Genomic DNA, 16,437 nt, shown 5'->3' with positions numbered 1-16,437 from the left:
TTCTTTGAAGGAAACAACAAGCTAGAGTGATCAGAAATATAATCACGATTAAAATTTTTTCTTTGTTTTCCAGAATTCTGTCTGAATTAGTCAAAATTACTGAGTTCGTTTGTGTATGGGGAAAACCTGGAATATTTTAAAGTTCTGATTTTTTTTCAACTTTGCTTTCTCTACATTTTCCCAGTGCTCCTCTACCATAATTCCTTTTATTCTCATGTTTTGATATATTTTTATGTACACATACAAAAAAAGAAACACTCAGAGAAGCTGAGATAAATTTTATTTTTTTTAACAGAAGAAAGGAAAAGGGGGTTACATTTTTATAAATATCTATAAATACAGAGCGAGAGGCAAAATCTTCCAAATAAATAAATAAATATTGCCATGTGCTAAGGGACAAAAGACTGTGGGGCTCCCTCGACTCTGCCAAAGAGAAAACCCCAAAGAACCAGTTTTCTGCCAAAGTCCTTTCCATGGAGTTCTCCAGTAGCTCTTAAACAGTATAATAGTATCTCTGATGGGAAATGAAGACTATAGAGGAAACAGTTGCCATGTGCTGCTATTTAGTGTCATACACAGTCTGAGTGTTTCAAAATAGGAACCGGTCCTTCAGCCTAAAGCATCAGGCGAGGACAGTGGATCAGTTTCTACGATTGGGTGCATGATGAGAAGTGGGGGGCAGCAAGGAGGGTGGTGAGGTGACTGGGAAGAAGCTGCTATTCAGATCTGCCCTGCTTGCCCACATTCTCCTCTTCAGGTGGCCATTGAAACAGAGGTAGGAACGGGGCCCCTGAGGATGCCTAAGTCATCAGTGCCCTGCCTGGTGCTCCATCGTCTGTAAGTGAGAGTCGGTATTCCTCAGGATGCCACTGGGGCTTCTGGGACTGAAAACTGTCTTTGGTGCCCCCAGAACTTCCAAGTGGAGTAACACCCAGACATGCCGGCCTAGGAGCCTAGCTAAGCCTCTGGCCATGGCTGCAGGGCAGGTAGGGTGGTGATGAAGAGCTGACAGTGCTGGCTTTTTCTAACTCCTGCACTGGGGTCCCCAGTCCTGGATTTCTTTTCCCAGGATCCTCAATGCCACTTCATGAAAGGGCACAATTGCCACAAAGACCCCAGAACCCACAGTAGTGTTCTCAAGGCCCCTCCCTGCAACAGTTGTGTAGTTGGGATTGCCACTCAACCTGGAAGCAGAGACTTAGCTAAACGCCTCTAAGCAGAGTTTGAATTTTTTTCCCCTTGGAAAAACAAATCCTAGCAGGGTAGATTCTCTGGAGCCAAGACCGGATCCCCTCCTCAGGCTCAATTCACTCAAGCCAGAGGCGGTCCAGGAGGCAGAGCTGTGTCAGGGCCGCAGGCGTCACTCTGGGCCTCAGGCTTTGGTTGCAGAGAGGGACAGGGCAGGGCAGGGGGACCGCCCAGTAGGGAGGGGATGTTTCCACCTTGATCCCTTGCCTCCGGTCTCTGAGGAGTCATTCTGGCTAAATTTTGACCAGACTACCGCCAATCTTGTGGACAGGCTTTTCCAGAGATGCTTAAGGATGTTTGCGAGTAGGACTGCCCAGTCCATCTGTTAGTGTCCTCTCAGGTCAGGGTCAAGCAGGGTCCAGGCAGATGACACAAAGTTGTGGGTAGTGGAGGACCTGCTGGCTTGGGTCTCCCCTTCACCTCCCTGGGTGAGAGGTGGGCGTGTTGAGGGGATAAACTGCCTAAACCTTTGTTGCTTTTTAAATTTTGTTTGTTTTGGCCCGCAAGATATGTGGGATCTCAGTTCCTCCACCAGGGATCGAACCCACATGCCCTGCATTGGCACGGCTGAATTTTAACCACTGGGCCACCAGGGAAGTCCCTAAGCCTTTGTTCTTAATGATTGGACTGATGGAGAGGACAGGAGGGGGAAGAGGAGAGTGGGTGGGGACACCTTCTCTCCCAGGGGTGCGTGGAGAGGTGGGATGAGGAAGGTGAGGAGTTCCATCCCGCAGGCCTCAAAGGGCGATTCCCCCTGGAGCAGGGAGTGCCGGTCTTCCCGAAGAGGGAGCCGCCACTCCACTCCACCTCCTGTGCTGGGGGTGGCAGGGGAACCTGTCCCCCAGGAGACGATGTGGCTTTCCCAAGTCGGGCGCCCTAGGCGAAGCCGGGGAAGGGCCGGCAGCGCTCGGCGCCCGCGGAGCCGGCGCGCACGTCCAGGCGGTGTCCGCGGAGCACCCCGAGCGGGTCGCTGGCGGCAGGGCCGGAGTCCTCGGCGCTGGGCAGCTCCTGGGAGCAGGCGGCGGGCACGGGCGTGGCGCGGGCGCGCGGCTTGAGCACGCTGAGCGGGTCCCCGCCGTCGTGTGCGCTGCGCGTGTGGCGCCGGGGCCGCGCGGTGGCGGCGAAGTGCGGCAGCGGGATCTCGTTCCTGCGCGACAGGAACTGCGCGTATGGGGGCGGGTTGGTGCCCGGCAGGAAGGCGCGCTTGGCCCGGCCCAGGCTGACGAGGAAGCGGTGCTGCGGCGAGTGGTACACGTCGTAGCCGTTCTCCAGTGTCCGCTGCCGGAACCGGCAGCTCTCCGGGTTGAAGTGATGCTGCAAGCGGGGCGGGGCGACTGGGGTGAGCCTGGAGCCTGCGGGGACTGGACGCGACCAGCTGCACCCCAGGGACCCCATCCCTCCCACCCACTCTGCAAGAGCCGTGCCTTAAAAACCCCTTCGTGCCCTGCTGGGCAAAAGGGATTTCCACTCATTTCTAAGCTACCCGGCCCCCAGCGCGGTTCCTCTTGGCCCGCCTGGGGACTCACTGGCGGCCTGTGGCTGCCTGGAGCCACGCTGGACAAAACTAGCTTTCTGGAGGGAGGCCGACTTCCATGCAGCCTCGTCCTGCCCTGTCACTGCCCTTTAAACCCTTTTTGGGCTCAGCGGCGACTTGGGTTAGCCTTTTCACCTGGACAAAGGTGGGGTGAGGTTTGTGGGGCCCCGCATAAGTGAGAGTGCTCCCAGCCGAGACAGAACGTGCGAATTCAGGACATGAACTTCATCACCAGATGACCTAGGCAAGCCCTCACTCAGCCACTCACTGGGGCTGGGTTTTGCCCAGTGACTGCTGGGACCTCTGCAGAGTATGCCATTTAATCCTCAAAGTCCAGGAAAGAAAGTGTTAGGCACTGAGTCGTGTCTGACTCTTTGTGACACCGTGGACTGTAGCCCGCCAGTCTCCTTTGTGCGAGGAATTCTCCAGGCAAGAATACTGGAGTGGGTTGCCATTTCCTTCTTCAGGGGATCTTCCCCACCCAGGGTTTGAACCCAGGTCTCCTGCACTGTAGGCAGATTCTTTACCGACTGAGCTACCAGGGAAGCCCCAAAGTCCAGGAAGTCAGTATTTTAAAGATGAGGACTCTCTATATGCCTGTATGTGGTCAACAGGTATTTTCATATCTATTTATCTATATTTGTTCAACAGATATTTATCTGCTCTGGGTCAGATTCTATGGTGGGTGCTGGGACACAGCAAGCAAAACATAAAGTAATTGCTGTCTTGGAATTTCTGGTGGGAGGAGCTCCGGGGCTCTGCCTTCCTGCTCCTGTTCTAAGGCATGATGTTTGGAACGGCAGTGCTGCCTTGTAGGTCAGAAAAGCCCTTGCTCTCCAGCTCAGAGCAGCTGTCACAGCTGGGACAGAGAGAATTCCTTACAGACCTTGAATTGGGGGAAGCCCACAGGGCATATGATCCACATCCCCACCCTTGACTTCTTCCAGGTCAGGAAACTGAAATTGACGGATAATAGAGGACTTGCCCAAGGACACGGACATCTAGGAACAACATCATGAGATGCCAGTGGCTCCTCACCCTTTCTTTCTAACGGACTTTACAATATGAACGGATGTGACGTGAGGACCTGGGCTGCAGACAAGGTGCTGTGCCAGGTACAAAAATGGGGACAAAGGGGGGCAGGTCAGATTAGAAGCTGAGAGCCCAGGAACCATGAGCTGGACTTACTGGGTTGAGACCCCAGTTGTATAAACCAGAGCATCTGATACTTAGATGGGTAAAAGTCCTCAGTGAAAAGATCACCAAGATACACTGCAGGTGGAAATCTTTAAGCTATAAGGTTCTATGTTTTGCCAGAGCTGTGAGATAAGTATTTGCAAATAATAACCCAGCACAGAAAGAAACTCACGGATCCAAAAATGTTGCCTGTGAAGTCCATGCAGAGGTACCGCCTGCTCATCACACCTGTTATCACCACGAAGCCGGCATCCTCCGACCTGATCATCAGGGCGCCTGTGGAGAAAACCATTCAGGTCCAAACCTGGCTTCACATGTGGTCCCCACCTCCAAGAAGCCTGCCTTGATTGATCTGAAGGGGCAGGGTGAGGACTTCACAGAACTCTCCTCACAGTTGTCCCTGTTCAGCCTCTTCTGACTCCCACTTCCCCACGCCCCTCCCCTCCGCCTTGCCTCCTGTTTCTCCCCTGCCTGTAGGGAGCACCCCAAGCTCCCAGCATTCTTCTACCCGTGCCAACACGTTTCTCTCTCCCTGGACTCTGTTGTCCCCTTTGTTTGGCTCATACTTTTATTGTTTGACAGTATGGATCTTAGTTCCCCGTCCAGGGATCGAACCTGTGTCCCCCCTTCCCCCACACATTGGAAGTGTAGAATCTTAACCGTTGGACCGCCAGGGAAGTCCTTGGCTCATACTGCTTAATGTTTGCCATGGTGGTCACATTCTCCCAAGCTTTTGTGATTTTGAAATCTATGCCCAGATGTCTTTCAGGAATCCAGATTGTACGTGGAGCCTGATCCTCCACCGAGACAGCTGTGTGGAGCCGGCGAGGCGGCAGTCAGCACCCTTTCTGTGTGAATCTTCTCCTCTCCTTTCTGTGTATCCAGGTCACTCATGCTCCAAGGCCAGGCTCATATGTCACCATTTTATGGAGACTTTTCTAATCTCCCTCATCTGCATGGACTGTTCTTTCTTCTCAGCCCCTCCAAACAATGCCTCACCCCATCAGAGCATGTACCTCATCACCTGTGTTAATAAGTTTATGCCTCTCTAGGGTGGAGAAACAGGTGGTTTAGCTTTCCGTGTTGAATGGATGCAGGGAATTACTTCTTGCTTCTTCATCACTATTCTTTTTCCTTTTCTCACTTGCTGGTGCCCCTCTCCCCCAGGGGTAGCCTCTCTCAAAACCTAGCCCTGGGGCTTCCCTGGTGATCCAGTGGTTGGGAATCCACCTGCCAATGCAGGGGACACGGTTTGGATCCCTGGTTCAGGAGATTCCACATGCTGCGGGGCAGCTAAGCCTGGGCACCACAACCACCGAAGCCCACACGCTCTAGAGCCCATATTCCTCAGCAAGAGATGCCACTGCGATGAGAAGCCCTTGCACTGCAATGAAGAGCAGCCCCAACTCGCCGCAACTAGAGAAAGTCACGCTCGGCAGTGAAGACCCAGCACAGCCAGAAATAACAAATGAATAAGCCCCTAGCCCTGGACAAAAGCCTGACAGCCATTCACACTACTTACACCCTGAGTAAGTGACAGCAGCTCTAAGTGTGACCCCCCACTCCCTTGCCCACCCCCGTGGAGACTTGCAGTTTTAAGAAGTACCAGTGACTAGTTAAATAAAGTCTAAAGTTTCTGTTTTGTAGCAAGGGTACAAGTAGACCATAAAAGGTGTGATGCGAGTGATAATTGAGCAAGACTTCCTCCCCAAATGCTGTTTAATTTCCTGACATTTTCTACTAGGATCATTTGTTGAAGTCTCAGGGTCTCTTCCCTTAGCCGACCAGAGAATTGTTCCCCACATGTCTCATTTGGCCTCAGAGTCCCCAGGGAGGTAGTTCAGGCAGGGGTCTTCTAGAAAGGTAGCCTGGAGAGCTGTGAACATCGGGCCTGTGTGCCCAGTAAGTGGTGTCACCTCCTGGGTGAGTTACACCCCAGATATACCCCATGTGGGCTCCATGCAGAGCCCTCCAAGGACAGCTACAGGCAGTGCTCAGACCCTAGGTGAGCTCAGAGCAGTCAGAATGATGACAGGCAGAGGCCGTGAGGCTGAGAGCAAGCCCAGAAAGAAGCCCAAGTGGAGCGGTCATTGGTTTCCAAGTGTGGCTAAGGATTGGCCTTGACAGAAGCTTCTGGATGTGGGGTGGGTTATGGGAGGTACAGAGGATATGAAATCCTCCATAGTAGCGTCTGTCGGGGTGTCTCAGATCTACAGCTACTGTTGAGGGAAGACCTGAAACATAAAGAACAAGAAGCTGTTTCTAGCCTGATGATTTTTTAGTCTAGCTGAAAAAAAATTACACTTCATAACTGTTTTTGAGAGGTTGTACTCTGAGTACTTGATATATTTTAAATTCTCAAAACAGCTGCTATGGGACTTGCCTACTGGTCCAGTGGTTAAGACCCTAAGTTTCCATTGCAGGGGGGCTCAGGTTCAATTCCTGCTTGGAGAACTTAGATCCCACATGCCTTGGGCACTAAAACTAAAGAAATAAAAAAGAATTTTTTAAAACCCCAGCTGCTATGTTGTTAATGTCACCACTATTAATATTGGAAATAGCAACCTCCCAACTTAAATGATGAGGAACCTATGGCAATATTCAAACTCCGATCCATGACCCTGACATCCTCTGCCCACGGCCCAGGAGCTCATCTCCAACTGAGGTCACAACAAGCCTCAGAAGACACAATCAGGGGCCAAAATCCAGGCCATGGCTATGAGGCTTCCAGGTCGTGGTGCCCTGGAGGGGGTCAGGGGAGAGGTTCTGAGCCAGCAGCCCGGAACCCATACACTAAGATTCTGTTCCCCGTTACGCCTCTTCCTAATATTGTAGCCTCAGCAAGTCATCGCTCTCGTCTCACAGCTGTGCTGCCTGCTCCCCTGGGCTGCAGCAGGATCAAAAGGGATGATGCTGTAAAAGTGCCTTGAAAATGTTTAGCAGATGGAAGGCTCCATGGAGGGTGGCTGGCCTGCCCTTGACAACAGGCCATCATGTGGGCTGTCACTGGCAGATGCCTGTGTCCCTCTGGGTGGTGTGTGTGGTGTCCAGGGACACTGCGGACAGAAGGCAGCCTGCAGAGGGACAGGGAGCTGCTGCTGTGAGGGTGCGCAGGCTTGAACCAAATCCACGGGAGCCGATGCAGAAGTCTAGCAAAGGCAAGAGCTGCTTTCCTTCCCTGGTGCAGGGGCCCAAGGCAGGTCTGCACAGACCCATGGGCAGAATTTGGCAGAAAGAAAGCATCAACCAACCCCTGGCTGCTGGGGCCACATCTGTTGGAGCCCGGCAGGTGTGAAGGACATTTCCTTTCATGATGCCGTGTCCGTGTACCTGACCCCAGAAGAAGCGTGGGATGCGGTCCAGGTGTGCTTTAGGTCACTTACCATATGTGACCACGAGCCAGATACCTGTGTTCCTGAATCTCTTTTCTCATTTGGAGCACAATCATTTACCCCATTTGGTCGACTTTGGGATGTAAGGAGATAATATTTTTATCCACTATAAACACACTTTCTAAATACCAGTGATTGTTACTATGACCATTTGCCTCAACCTCTGCTGTAAAAGTAGAAAATTTTCTGCCCTATTCTCGTCTCATGGCCAGTAAGTGATAAATAAGATGATGGGTGTAATCAGCTTTGTGTTGTGTGTTAGTTGCTCAGTCATGTCCGACTCTTTGAGACCCCATGGGGTGTAGACCGCCGGGCTCCTCTGTCCATGAGATTCTCCAGGCAAGAATACAGGAGTGGGTTGCCATTTCCTTCTCCAAAATAGCTTTGGGGTCCCCAAAAGAAAGATATTATTTTGAAAGATTAAAAAGCCCAAGGATGGTTCAGCTTCATGTAAAGAAAGTGACACTGGGGAAGGTGAAGGAAGTAAAAAGTTTAGGATCTAGAGAGAAATATTAACTGGGAGTAATAAGCATCTCGTTGCTACTCTTGCCACAAAGTGGGGCTCACGGAATTCAAAAGGGTGATCTTGTTTATAGTAGGGAGGAGATACAGGCTTCATAGGGGTTCCCTATTCACAGCTGTGAGTCCTGAGGTTCTAGCATCTTGTAGCAGATAATTTAATAATGATCAACAAACCAAAGATGGGCTGAACACTCAATGATTCATCAAAATCCCTCACTTATAAAAGTTAAAAAAAAAGAATTTAGTAAAGCACATTAATCAAGTGAACTGCATTTTACTGGAAATAATTAGGAGGGAAAATACACCCCACATCTTTCCATCAGTGTAAAACCATCGTTGGTTTTACAAAAATTCCAGCATTGCTTGGTGTTCACTGGGGAGGTCATTACAAATTCTTCCTCGGCTTGGTACTTAGCTGTGCTACCTCGTTACATGTATCGGTGTTTCTTCTTTCCTTTTTGGGTAACTTTTTATCTTAGCCTACCTCTCTCTCTCTCTCTCTATTTCTTTATCTATATGTATGTAATGCTCTATATGTATGTAATCTATATGTATGTAATGTAATGTAATGTGATAACTGATCTGGATAATATAAAAGTTTATACAAACTAGGAGAAGTGTCTCCCTCCCACCCCTGACTCTGTCCCTTCCCCAGGTTTCTTAATTGCCAGAGACACAGGCTTAGCTAGGACCTATATATGACGAAAGCACATTTCTGTAAAAAAAAAAAAAAAGATCTGAAATCAGTTCATTTCACTTTGCTTCCTCTCACTGATTTTAATTCATTCCAACTAGCGCTCTGTGCCTTTTGGGGGCCTGAGGTCAGTGGCTACAAGAGGGAAAGCTCTCTGATTCATTCTGCAAACTCAGTAGGCTAAGCCCCGCCCCCTTCTGGCACCACTCACAGCCCTCCCCCCATCCCCACCAGGATGCATCTTTGGGGGCTTCCTTTCATCAAAGGAAGATAAGTTTTAGAAGCAGTCTTTAATTGTCTGCAGCCCTTTCCATCTAGGGGAATCACAGTAATTCCCCTACTATCCTGCATCGAAAATCATCTCTCATCTTGAAGGGAGGACGACCCTCAATGAGAGGTGCAAAACCATGTTTCCTAATAGTCTCTTCACAGCGGGAAGACATGAAGGGTTAGAAGCCTGGAGGTGCTTGAAGGGCTGGGTCTTCTTTTGAAGTCACCTTAGCTTTGGGGAATGTCGGACACATTGCAGATGCTGCTAAGTATCCATTGAATAAAACACGCGATCCGTTGGTGGCAACAACTGTATCCCGATTTAGTTCAGATTTTTGCCATGTGGCTCAAACTTGGCTCCCAAGATGTTGACGCCTGAATCCTACCATATTCCCCTGAGTTCTGGAAACCGTTTGGTATTTGGGGAGACCTTCTTCCTATCTCCCGTCTCCATCTGCTGAGAACTTGAGATCTGAACTCTCGGCTTTGCATGTTCATCTGTCTTGCTACCACATTTAAGGCCCTTTGATTCTTAGCAGAATGAATGTCTTGCATACAGCAAGGCCATCGCAAAATTACTGAATCATTCCGTGCAGCAATAAAGGGCAAGTCATTCCTACAATACACTTTTTAAAATTAAACAGAGATTGTGATTACTCTTTCACTCCTCTGATTGAATTTTGAATCAGTTGGCATTTTTCTGTATCCTTAGAGTAATTTTTACTAGTTTTCATAAAAGAGAAGACCATGTCTTTTTAAACATCCATCCTCTTCCCACCCCATTTTTCCTTCTGAGGACATCGGAAGCACAGCTAGTTGGCTGACTATTGTAGACTGTGGTCCAATTTTCCACAAACCTGATCTTTAAAAACATTCTGATTGTCTTATGTTTTCAGTGAGTTTCCAAGCAGCTCAATTTGCTACTAGGTAGACCTTTCAGCTCCACAGAGAAGACTCACTGGCTCATAGTAGCCTGGGTACCACTGAAGCCCTCAGTAAGGTTGTTGGATAGATGAGTGGATGGATGGGTGTGTGGATTCACTGGGTCAGACTCATCAAGACAGTGAATGCTGTCTAGTCTAGTCTTTGATGCATTTTTCCTGAGAACTTTTACAAGGCCAGAATACTAGAAGCCTGGAGTTGGAAAGAGCCCCTGGATTCATCTATCCCAAGCCTTGGTCTGGTACAAGAATCCTCTTTACAACCTCCAAGGCTAACCCAGTCCAACGTTCATGAGCATAACTCAGCGTCTACTGACTGGTCTGGCTTCTCTTCCTCCCAGCCTCCTTGTCTATCATTTATACATTTTTATGACTCTTTGGACAGGGCAAAGGGGAAGAGGTTGCTCTTTGTGGGAAGACAGATTTTAGTTAAGATGGAAATTATTCTGTTGGGAGAAACCAATAAACACTAACTGAGGAGGTGACAGAATATTCTCCCGAGGTCTAAACATACACACACACACACACACACACACACACACTGGACGAGGGTCTAGGAGGCTGCATTTGCCCTCTGGCCCAGCTAAGGCCTCCCCAGGCCCTGCAGGTGGATGCTCAGAGCAGCCCCCTTCCCCCTGGCGTCGGCGGAGCCCCACTCACTGTAGACGGTCTGCTGCGGGGAGCCATCTACGTGCCCGTCTCCATGGATCTGCAGGTGGTAGCTGTTCCTGGCCGTGGCTGTGTACAGGTGGGTCAGGCCGCCCCAGCTGGAGCCCAGCAGCGGGGAGCTGTTGGGATAGGCTTGGACCACACAGCTCAGGGTGCAGACCCAGAGCCCCAGGCGGGCCCCCAGCATCGCAGCTTTCTGAGTGATCGGTGCTGAGTCTGAAACCCGACCCTGCCTCCCTGACTCTGCCAGCTTCTTTCTCCTCTTCCTTGCTGGTTTCTGGCCTGAGGCTCCTCAGCTGCATTCCCTCCTTTTTTCCCTTCAGACTTTTAAAGGGTAGCAGTGTGACATCAAACAGGAAAAACTCCGGCGTCCACATCCTCTGTGTTGTAATCAGCCCATTTGAAGAGAATACAGGGATCTCTGAGGCTCACGGAAGGCACGTCGGTTCCAGACACACACACACACACACACATAAACACACACACCCCTCAATTTCAAGCCAACGCTCCCAAAAGTGAATGATGTGTGGGCAAAAGTTATCTACGACTCTGGGCTGTCTGCTGACCTGCCCCACTTCCACCAGGAAATGTGAAGGCAGCCAGCAGTTCTGAAAAAATCCAGCTTCAGCCATGCAGTCGACAGACGCCTGTGCAATTAATCTCCCATCAAGTCCACTCATTTTGCTTCTCTCCCAAACGAGTGTTTTGAATTCCAATCAGGAGCTGTGCATCCAGAATGTTCTCTGTGCACAGTGCTAGGTGGGTGTCTGGAGGGATGCAGAAGTAACCCAGGTCAGCATCAGGCCGTGGCATCCTCCAAGACTCCATCCTTGTGAAGATTTGGGAGCCAGAGCCTGAGGCACCCAAAGCCAAAGTTGCCGCCTTGGGAAGGATTCGAGATGGGAAGGAAGAATAAAGACCCAAAGTCACTTCTCCTTTATGAAATGCTGAGGTTCGATTGCTTGGTTCCCCTGATGAGGACTGCCCAGAGCCACTCCACCAGTATAGTGGTCTCCCCTGCAGTGTGGAGTTGAATTCAGAGAGCTTGTGAAGATGGGACGTCTGCTGGCCATGCCCAGGGAGCAGTGCCCAGGAGGGTCCCTGGAGCAGAGCTGCAGGCCAGGGGTCCCCACAGTTAAGCAGTGTCCCAGTCCTTAGGGGTCCTGGGTCCTGGGACTGGATGTGTCCTCTGATTGGAGGAGAGAGATGTGATGCCTGCCCCAGCTAACACAGGAGGCAGAGAAGAGTCAGGAACTATTATACAAGGCATCACGGGGTGTGAGGTCACAGATGCAGGCACAGAAAGCGGGTGTTTGTTATTCTGCACGTATACATGTTTTCATAGTTTATAAAAGCATTTTTCACATGTATTTGCTCATCTGATCTCATGGCCACCCTGTGAGGTAGACACACCAGGCATTAACAATATTTTAACTTTAGACATGAAGAAAGGGAGCTCTTGGGGTTTATATGTCTGGAGTCACAAATCAGATGAGCGGGAGAGCAGGGACAGCATCTTAGTTTCCCCAGGCCGCTGGCCCCATAATAATCCTGGTTACACATGGCACTTACAGAGAGCTTACTAAGTGCTTTACATATAACTCATTTATTCTTCATAGTAACTCTCTGGGGGAGGAACTGTTACCTCCTCTGTGTAGATGAGGAGGCTGGTGCAGACAGTTTAAATAACATGCAGCTTATACCGGGAGTGGTCGAGTTTGAAGCTGCATATCCTGAGCCCACCACAGGTTGGGGCTGAAGTCACGAGGGCAGGAGAGGAAAGACCAGGAGCAGAGGTGCACAGTGCTCCTCACCTGGACCCAGGATGTGTCTCTAAGACAGGGTGCTGATGCCCCAGGTTAGAGAGAAGATTTAGGACAGTTCAGTGCTATATGTGGGGCTTCCCTGGTGGCTCAGGTGGTAAAGAATCCTCCTGGCAGTGCAGGAGACCTGGGTTCCATCCCTGGGTCGGGCAGATCCCCTGGAGGAGGAAAGGGCAACCCACTCCAATATTCTTGCCTGGGAAATCCATGGACAGAGGAGCCTGGTGGGCTACAGTCCATGGGGTCACAAAGAGTCAGACACGACTGAGCGACTAAACCACCACCACGGATGCTATGTGTCAGACAGCCTTCTTTAGGAACAGTCACAGAATGGTCCATGCAAAGAACCCCATGCCTCAGCGAACTGAAGAAACAGCTTTGAGGATTGAAGTGCAAGTCATTCAGGAGCACCTGTGGTGGGTAGCACTGTGAAGCCGGCCGCAGGTACTGAGAGCCTTCCCTGTGCCAGAGCGGGCAGGGGAGGAGTTACAGAATACAATGCAAACTTGTCTTCAAGGGACCCACGATGTGATCCTGTGATTTGTTCCCTACAAGTTGCCTCCTGAGAAGGACTGGATGGCCAGGATGGGCGGGGCTTACGAGGGCATCTGGAGGAGGGACAGATCTCTGGGTGGACGCAGTGGTCAAGGAGGACTTGAGGGCAAGAGAGGCTTGAGGGAGACTCACAGGGTGGATGGGGAGGGGTGTCCCAGCCCCCGCCAAGGCACGGTGGGACGCAGGGCAGGTGTCTTGGGAGGAGGATGTGGGCATTGGCTCTAGTCCCAGACTGGTTGGAAGGCAAACCTCCCTGGCCCCTTCCCTTGTGGGGAGGTGGTCTCAGGGTGGGTCAGGGTTTTCTCTGCTTTGTGGGACTGTGAAGCCCCTGTCTGCAGAGGAAGGTCTCTGCTCCCTACCTGTACGTCTTCACGGTGTATCATTTCAACAGTGGTTTCCCCCGCCATCTTGCTCATCCAGTCCCTGGAGTCAGGGAAATCAATGCCTAAGCCTCCAGGAGGGATGGCCTTCCTGAAAACATCACCCTGTATGTTGTTCTGCTGACAGTTAAAGTGCGTTTCCTAATATCCAATCAGATTCTCTCTTCCCCAATGCATCCACTCAATCCTCACATAAGTGTTTATAGGAACCCTATCTTATAGCCAGTGCTTTGTAGGAAGTCTTTAGGGAAGCCTAAGAATGAAAAAGGACAGTCCTGTTCTTCAAGGAGCTGATGACATGCGGGGCAGGAGACACCTAGCTTCTGTCTGGCTCTTCCCAACCTACAATCTGCGTCTACACCCAGCATCCCATTTGATGCTCTGACAGTCCTGTGAGACAGGCTGTCAGGTCACTTCAAGAACTTTATATCTCAAAACTACAATGAAGAACCACCTCACACTGGTCGGAAGAGCCATCATGCAAAAATCTACAAATAATAAATTCTGGAGAAAAAGGAACGCCCCTACACTGTTAGTGGGGATGTAAATTGGTGCAGCCATTCTGGAGAGCAACATGGAAGTTCCTCAAAAAACTAAAAATAAAATTGCCTTATGATCTAGCAATCCCACTCCTGGGCATATATGTGGAGAAAACTATAATTTGAAAAGATACACGAACCCTATGTTCCTAGCAACACTATTTACAATAGTCAAGACGTGGAAGCAACTTAAATGTCCATCAACAGATGAATGGATAAAGAAGATGTGGTACATATATGTACAATGGAATACGACTCAGTCATAAAAAAAGTGAAATAATGCCATTTGTGGCAGCATGGATGGACCTAGAGATTATCATACTAAGTGGAGTAAATCGGACAAAGACAAATATCACAGGGTATCACTTCTATGTGGACTCTCACATATGACGCAAATGGATTTATTTACAAAACGGAAACAGACCCACAGACATAGAGAGCAGACTTGTGGTTGCCGAGGTGGAGGCAGGCTGGGAAGGGATGGACTGGGAGTTTGGGATTAACAAGTGCATGTATATATATATAAACCATGTATATTAACATATAAGCGTATGTATAACTGAACCACTTTGCTGTACACCAGACACTAATGCACAGTGTAAATCCACTGTAGTTCAATGAAATACACTTAAAAAGCTCATCACCGCTCAGTCAAGAATCAATACCTCCCAAGGTGTCCTCCCAAGTCCCCCCAAGGGCCTTTATTTTGGGAAGGCTACCATGACCAAATCTTCCCTGATAGCTCAGTTGGTAAAGAATCTGCCTGCAATGCAGGAGACCCTGATTCAATTCCTAGGTCAGGAAGATCCCCTGGGGAAGGGATAAGCTACCCACTCTAGTATTCTTGGGCTCTGCTTGTGGCTCAGCTGGTAAAGAATCTGCCTGCAATGTGGGAGACCTGGATTTGATCCCTGGGTTGGGAAGATCCCTTGCAGAAGGGAAAAGCTACCCACTCCAGTATTCTGGCCTGGAGAAGTCCATGGACTGTATAGTCCATGGAGTTACAAAGAGTAGGACATGACTGAGCGACTTTCACTTACCACAACCAGAAAAATAAGCTGAAATGCCTGCCTTGGGAAGGAGAAATTGAAACATCTCTTTTGGGAGGGTAAGGATGGAAGAGGAGGTGAGTGACCCCATGGGAGGTTTTGATACTTGACTGAGAGGTGATGAAGTTCTTAAAGAACTTTCCAAAATAAAGGCCCTTGGGAGGACTTGTCGTCTGCACCTGCTGCTCCTGCCAGTGAACCCCAAGCTTCCAGTGACCTTGTAAATCTGTAATTACTGACACTGACGGGTCGGCAATGGCTGTGGATGAGAAGGATAGGCATCTGGGTGTTATTTACTTGACTTTTGGAAAAATAAGCTTTGACTTTCAAATGCATACCATTTAACTTTGCCACCTAGTATCAACTTACTGCAGAGCTTGAAGGGCTTCGCTGGTGGCTCAGCTGGTTAAAGAATCTGCCTGCCAGGTTCAGTCCCTGGGTCGGGAAGATCCCCTTGGAGAAGGAAACAGCTACTCACTCCAGTATTCTTGCCTAGGAAATCCCATGGACAGAGGAGCCTGGCGAGCTACATACAGTCCATGGGGTTGCAAAAGAGTGGGATACGACTTATTGACTAAACTGCTACCACTACAGAGCTCGAAAGCTTTTTTGAAAAATAACAATTGTTTAAGTGTGTTTGATGAAAATGATATCTGAGTGCTTGCTCAGCATAGGGGTTTAACATTTTTCAAGAAGGTATACGTCATGCTGGATAGGAATTCTGAAGAGGCTTGCAGGGTATGTCTGTGTGTGAGTGGGGGTGCTCTGCTACTTGCTGACTGAGAGGAAGCTGTCTTGAGAATGTGGAAGGAGTGGCTGGGGGCGAGGAGAACCAGGAGACAGAGGATGTCTTAGGAAACAGCATCCCTGGAGGGCAAAGGCTTTAGGGCGGGGCCAGCCCTGCGAGTGCACAGTCATGCCCTGCACCCTGTCGTCTGTGGCTGGTACTTGGGCACCATCTAAGACAGTGAGAGGAGCTGAGCGCTGGGAGGACACCCACAGCCAAGCGCTGGAGCACAGGGGAGCTTTAGGGCTGTGAAACTGTTCTCAGAGAGACTGCAATGGTGGACACACACCCACATAGAATTCACGACCCAAGGAGCGAACCCTCATGTAAACTCAAGACCTTTGTTAGTCATCACATCTCAATATTGCTTCAATGATTGTGACAAATGCAATACTTAATGCAAGATGCTGGTAGTAGAGGAAATTATGTGCTGGGGGAGGTATATGAAAGCTCTCTGCTCAATTTTGTTGTTAACTTATGTGTGTATGCTCAGTCGAGCAGTTGTGTCCGACTCTTTGGGACCCCATGGACTGTAGCTCACCAGGCTCCTCTGTCCATGGGATTCTCCAGTCAAGAATACTTGAGTGGGTTGCCGTTTCTTCCTCCAGGGGCTGTTTCCGACCCAGGGATCGAATCTGCCTCTCTGATGTCTCCTGCATTGGCAGGCAGATTCTTTACTACTGAGCCGTCTGGGAAGTCCACTGTTATAACTGCCCTAAAAAAAGAACGTATATTCCAAAGAATGAGAACAAAACTCAGCCATGGCATTTGCCTGAATGGGGGTCGAAATGGGATCGCCACCTGGAACAATTCATTCCAGGGTCAGAGAAATGGGGT

At 49.8% G+C, this 16,437-nt stretch overlaps 1 protein-coding gene and 1 long non-coding RNA gene across 2 annotated transcripts; one reads left to right on the top strand and one right to left on the bottom strand.

Annotated features, from left to right (window-relative positions):
- Nucleotides 1-1,988: 1,988 nt before the first annotated feature.
- FGF23 (fibroblast growth factor 23) lies at nt 1,989-10,783 on the bottom strand. The gene is made up of 3 exons (XM_086402383.1): nt 10,459-10,783; nt 4,152-4,255; nt 1,989-2,562 (listed from the first exon to the last, which is right to left on the bottom strand). Exons 1-3 carry the CDS (start codon nt 10,652-10,654, stop codon nt 2,125-2,127), a joined length of 738 nt encoding a protein of 245 aa, XP_086258509.1. The 5' UTR covers nt 10,655-10,783; the 3' UTR covers nt 1,989-2,124.
- LOC147372941 (uncharacterized) lies at nt 2,386-4,516 on the top strand. The gene is made up of 2 exons (XR_015164396.1): nt 2,386-2,587; nt 3,730-4,516. It is a non-coding gene; the product is annotated as an uncharacterized LOC147372941 (long non-coding RNA).
- Nucleotides 10,784-16,437: the final 5,654 nt, after the last annotated feature.

Source organism: Bos grunniens, chromosome 5, assembly GCF_055505025.1.
Source record: "Bos grunniens cultivar Pamir isolate PY7600 chromosome 5, Bosgru_T2T1.0, whole genome shotgun sequence".
NCBI classification, from domain to species: Eukaryota; Metazoa; Chordata; class Mammalia; order Artiodactyla; family Bovidae; genus Bos; species Bos grunniens.
This window is presented reverse-complemented; position numbering and strand designations above follow the sequence as displayed.